This window comes from Petromyzon marinus, chromosome 22 (genome assembly GCF_048934315.1).
Source record: "Petromyzon marinus isolate PM22_M1 ecotype Great Lakes invasive population chromosome 22, UKy_Petmar_22M1.pri1.0, whole genome shotgun sequence".
Taxonomy (NCBI): Eukaryota; Metazoa; Chordata; class Hyperoartia; order Petromyzontiformes; family Petromyzontidae; genus Petromyzon; species Petromyzon marinus.
The window spans coordinates 11,137,582-11,143,581 of record NC_133688.1 but is presented as its reverse complement, the minus strand read 5'-3'; the positions used below and the strand labels follow the sequence as shown (position 1 = coordinate 11,143,581).

The 6,000-nt window shown below is 46.6% G+C and overlaps 1 protein-coding gene across 3 annotated transcripts in view; it reads right to left on the bottom strand.

Moving 5' to 3' along the window:
* Positions 1 to 232: 232 nt before the first annotated feature.
* The window catches only part of HMCN1 (hemicentin 1), a 279,869-nt gene continuing 274,101 nt past the window's right edge, over positions 233 to 6,000 (bottom strand). For all 3 annotated transcript variants that reach the window (XM_076068718.1, XM_076068719.1, XM_032959068.2), the window contains one exon: positions 233 to 5,490. In XM_076068718.1, the coding sequence (XP_075924833.1) occupies positions 5,260 to 5,490 (231 nt within the window). In that variant the 3' untranslated portion in view covers positions 233 to 5,259. The remainder of the gene's footprint in view (positions 5,491 to 6,000) is intronic.

Sequence of the window (6,000 nt, the reverse complement as noted above, 5' to 3'; positions counted from 1 at the left end):
TTGAATCATAATCTTTATTTAGACTGGAGGAGCAATCCGATGAGCTGTGAAGCTCTTTTCACACGTGTCCAGTAGGGGCGGAATGATTGGCGCTCCAACCACTGCATCGCCAGGTGGGAGAGATCGGATGGCTATGCCTTTGCTTATTAAATTACAAATAAACGCAACTAAAATAACTTAAATGCATTTCAATAACATCACTTTAACCGCAGTAAAAACAAAAGGAAGCACATTTTATTTTTGTACTTTTTTTGGCTTTAATTTTTTTCTTCATATTTTGCATAACTTTATTTTATAAAACGTTACCGAGGCTGTACGGAATTGCATAGCGGTAACATTACAGAATATACGTGTAATGTAAACATGTAGAAAATACACTGGTACAAATTCGTATTTACATATCATAAAAATAGAATACATCTCTGTACTTAAATCTTGAAATTGCAAAGCAAAAAAAGGGTCAATAACACATTTGCAGTATATCTAAACAACAGCGATTTCGTAAACCTCCCTCCGGATTTGCGGGGGCCACCACCACCCGTCACGTCCCGTGGGCCACCCGACCGTGCGCCGCCAACGGAGTCTTTCAAAAAGAAAACGAAATTCACAATCAACGGTGTAGTTTCTGCGACACAGTTCCGCGAACCGCTTTCCCCCACGGGACCTTCGGGGACCGCCAGGTGGGCCCTATGGGCCCACGGGTTGGCAAACCGCTCGCTGGGTCTGACACACGACAGCAATGGGATTAATACCATATGTCGCTTCACTTTGGCAATTTTTTAAATTCACAATTTTGCAAACAATCAGGATCTATACGTTATCAGATCTAACGGCATCAGTGAATTGGGAGTACGGAGTTTATGAACTGTGTTGTAGGGAAACCAAGTTCACATATCCTGGTGGTTCAACAGAATCACACTGTGCAACATGATTTAAAATAATTAGTTTAGAAGTTTATATTTTATTTATAAAATGAGATCTCGAACTAAAAAATGCTGATACTTTTTCCAAATAAGAATGTAAGCACCTGATTTCCATCAAAGTTGATGTAATTACTAGATAATGGCTACAATGCGTTTTAGCTATAAATCAGAAATACAATCACAGATGTTTGAAACACAAATCATTGCTCATTGTGATTCAGCGAGAAATCAATATTTTTTATAACAATTTCATAAATTTCAAACAAACTGCACCAACATCATTTTTAATTCCTGCACCGAGTCACAGTAACTAACTGGTGGTTACAACAATTCATAGAGGTTGACCATTTCACAGATGTGTATATTTCAAATCCAAGTGAGGTGTTGAGCACTGGCTATAATCTGGCATTTGGCACCATTATACACACACACACACACTTTTCAATCGCCATCCTTTCTGCAATTGTTTATCTCTGCCACTAAAGAAACAGCCATCATGATTGTCATAGTTTCGGGTAAGAGTGGACTCAAATTGACCGTCATAACATTACGTACCATAGGATTTTCGCCCGTAAAGAAAATAAACCATGGCTTATCCCAATTAAGCAGAGTAACCCAATGCTTTCCTCTTTAACTACCGGGCTACTGTGGTATTTCCAGACTTTTGCCTTCGTCTCGATGCAACCAAAGTAACAAGATTTGTGTAGCGTAAATACCGCCTGAACAATGGACGCTATGAGATATGAAGCTCGGTAAATTAGTTCAAAGGTCGTGGTGTCATTTAAGTCTTTAATTTACGGTGAAACTAACCGTTGTGAATGTAAGTTAGTACTACCACTGATGTCAATTGGCCAAGATATTGTATAATATACCCATAATCCAATTTTGATAATTCTCACCTTGGTGAAGTGCTTAAAGCCTTAAAACGTTTTAATAAGTAAACACGCAAAAACAACTAGTTTAAAATCAACGTAAAAAAAAGCTTTTATCGAATGCATTGTGTTTGCGATATTATATTTCCACGCATACGTCAACACAGATACATACCGATGCCACCTCCGAATAAATATGTTTAAAAAAATACTGCATGCTGTGTGTGGACATCGTATTAACACAGGCACACACACACCTCCCAAAACACGAGCCTGTTTCGCCTTGCCTACCAATGCACCATCCACGCTGCCCATTCCTCCCTTCGATGGACACTATGAGATATGAAGAAGGGAGGAACGCGTTCGAGTGCCGATGTAATCTCGTTCCACAACACGAACCCTTCACTTAGCACGCGGGGACTTTGTGCAGCGCAACCGAATATGGTTCAAGTTTATGGCAGAGTATTTGGGGATTGTCGCAGGGACGCCCAGAGGTTTATGGAGACCCGGGGCAGAATGCCACGTGGGGGGAGGGGGGGCCCATATTCCACTGTCCAGTGAGAATCATCAGCATCTTTATTTAGACTGGAGGAATCCGATGAGCTATAAAGCTCTTTATCACAGACGTCCAGTATGGGCGGGTCAGCGGTCTTGTTGCTAGGCCCTCTTTTCTATGAGGCTCAGAACATAATGCCCCCCCCCCGTCCCTCCCCCCGTCTCTCCTCCTACGCCACTGGGCAGCCCTGTGCGTGCGTTGGTGCACTGTGTGGCCATTCAAATGTTACATTGTTGACATCTGTTTAATCTCCTCAGCTGGTATCATTCATTGTTCCGATAAATATTCGAAGGCTGTCCTCCCCCACTAAACCCAGTCATTCCCTGATTCGGTGCTGAAGTTGTGTGATGAAGCATAATTTGCCAATGAAGTAAATACATTGGATTTTTCTTGTTGTTTACTCATCACAGGAGGTCGGTCACTTTTAGTCAAGAGATGCCACCATGGCCCAATACCATTGATTGTCAGCACACCCCACCAAATAGTGGTAAGGCCCAAAAGCACCTTAGAAACCTGATTTTTAAAAATCATGTATTATTTTAAGGCAAAACACAAAACATCATATTCACTTATTCACTTTCTTCATTCATTTAAGCTTATGCACGGCTCTCATCCAGTCCCAGCTGAAAACGCTCAAAGTGTGACCTTGGAATGCAGTCGATGCCACCAGGGAAGGTGTCTCGGTTGTCAAACGAAATCCAAATTCCGTGGTGTGTACGTCCAGCAGATAAATAATTGAATTAACAAAAATGCGTTGTTATTATTATTATTAAATTCGTTGAGGGGTTTTTAGTCACGCGACTCCTCTCAGTCCCTCGAAAGTTTTGTGTTGTATCACAGACGTTTGTTTTTACTCATTGGTAATTGCCACCCTCCCAAGCCGATGGACGATGTGGTTGTGAAGCCAAACTGAAGACCAATTTCAACATTCTCACACCCGTCTCCCCAAATGAGGCGTGCAAGCGGCCACCAGCGGTGGAAACTTCCAAATTCCACAGTGGGGCCCTGGTCTGGCTGCAGGAGAGCCACCTCTCTCACGAGGTGCATCGAGCGCTCCGAGCCACGGCGATATCTGAACCAGAGGCAGCGCCCCACGCGTGGCAGACTGTGTGGGGTTTGAGGGGGCAAAACATTCGACTTCGCAAAGTCCCCATGGATAACCAACTGGAAGGCCAATTAACTTACTTACAGATTTTTTTTTTAACACAAACACGTTTGTCAATCGCACTGTGGCGGCGTTAAAAGGAAAATTATACCTCATAGGTGACGTTTTGGGCAATGATCTAGCACAAACATACACCTATGACTGTACTCTAGATACTTTTCCTTTGAAGGCCACGGCGTTATCGGCGAATGTGTTGGGCTTTGTTCAGTGTTTGTGATCCATTGCCAACGCGGCAGCGTCAGCACGTGGCGTGGTGACAACACGTACTGTACTTTGTCATTCAAAAGTACGTGTTTCAACGTGGCACCGACGTTTTTCAAGTGCACTTCGAATATCGATGACGGTAAAACTCAGCGCTCCTCTTTTCCGCGAATCCTACAATTCGAGGTGGCCGCCGACCCCCGACCCCCGCCACCACAATCAACGAGAACCACAAAAATTCGCGAAAAAAATCGCCGTGCGGCCAACAACTCCTCTTCTAACTGTAAAAAAACAACAATTGTGACTGTAAATTCGCGGAGGAGAGGAGTTTTTAACCACGCCGAAAGCTTTGCGGCGTATCGCGGCAGATTGGAGGATCCGTGAATAGCCTCCCAGACACATCGGCACGGGCTGGAGGAGTTTTTACTTCTGGCAATAAACGGCACCTCCCCAGCGGCGACTGCAACCCGAGGAGCCCCCGAGTCCCTTGCACCCCACAACCGCCCCCAACTCACGAGATGCCGAATCGTTTTCATTACGATCCGCTCATCGCCACAGCAGCGGCGGCTTTTTTGGCTCACCGTCGAACAAAGACGGTCACCGCGTCGCGCGCTTTCAGACGTGCTTCTGCGGCCGTCTGGAACGCTCTTCCTTCCGATATTACGAAACCACTGGAGCCTATGCAGTTTAAAATAATTTAGATTGAAAACTCCTTTCTTTACCGCTGCTTTTTTCGTGTTTAGTTTGTCGTCCTTCTCCCGCACTTCCGATTAGCACGGCTGGCTACGTGCGGTTGCGAAAGAAGTTCAACGTACGTACACCACGTAACTCGGCATCTAAATATCCCCTCCAGAGCTCCCTCTCGTGGAGGCCTCTCCGCAAGCAGTGGCACGGGCAAACCAATTGTGGGGCTGCACCTTGTAACCTAATTGCCTTTGACCTCACATCCTACCCCCGCCACTTTGCCAACCTGGTGACGTCGCTCGCGGCATCCGGCCAGACCGAGCGATGGCTTCACGGTGTCACCGGCAGATTGTCGATGGCAGTGCGATGATGCCGATTTATTAAACGACTGCTCCTCCCACGCGAGTAGATTAACTATTCGCAATGCAGTGGGCCTTTTTTTCAGCTGGGACATTCAGTGAACCCACGTTGTGCGGTTAGTGTCTTAATAACGATTCTTTGGTACAACAAGGCGAACACAGTTTGCGGTCCACAAAGAAACATTTTGAGCGAGGCTACAGCCAAAATTAAGCTATGTAACAGATTTCTACAGTAAATATTTTTTTTTTTGCTCCGGATGTTCGACAATGCATGCTGAACGCTGCATAATCCACATCGTTCAAGGAAATGCTCCTAGGCTATCATACCGTTTAAAAAACAAAAATAAAGCCACAAAAGAACCTGCGATCGTTTTTTCACTTTGTGACGTCGGACCGCAAGACGGCCCTTGTCGCCAAAAGGATGTCCTAACTCCCGGTTGTGGTGGTGGCGGCGGTGACGGCGTTCGGGAGCGTGGGGACACGGAGCACAAGCCAGGTCCTAGTAGGGGTAGGCGGAGACGGAGATGTAGACGATGAAGGTGGTCTGGTACTCGACGGAGCCGTCCTCCGCGTAGGAGAGGGCGCGCACCTTCATGCTGTAGGTGTGTGCCTCGCGCAGCGCGCGGATCGTGAACACCACGCCCTTGCCGCCCTCGTCGCGGATCGCAAACGGAACGCTGGGGTCCGGGTCGACCACGAAGAAGCGCGTCCTGGGGTGCATCACGTCGTCCTGCGCGCGCACGGACGGACGGACGGGCGGAAGGACGGAGAGCGTGACGAGCGGACGGAGGGAAAAAGATGAAGGAGGGATGGACGCACGGATGGAGGGAATGACAGGCATATGGACAGACACGCAGATACGCACAAAAATGCACAGGAAAGCACACAGCAGACAGATCGAAAGATATTCGTACCATCGGACATACACAAAAACAGGTAGATAGACAGACTGACTCACGGATAAAATAGACTGACAAATATACAGACAGACTGACGGACATGTGGACAAACAATGAAATATTATTTGGCTAATATATTTAGCACCGAGACCACTTGACAAACAGATAAGACAAGCGCACGGCCAAACAGGATGGCTCACATACAGACAGACACACAATACAAAGATCCCCCATGTAGCCTGCACAGACTGTTGGGGCAAGTGCTGTTAGGGAGCGCCAATGGAGGCCGGCACGGCACACGATGGGGTGGGTGCCCAGCACCACGCCCGGCCACCTTTATC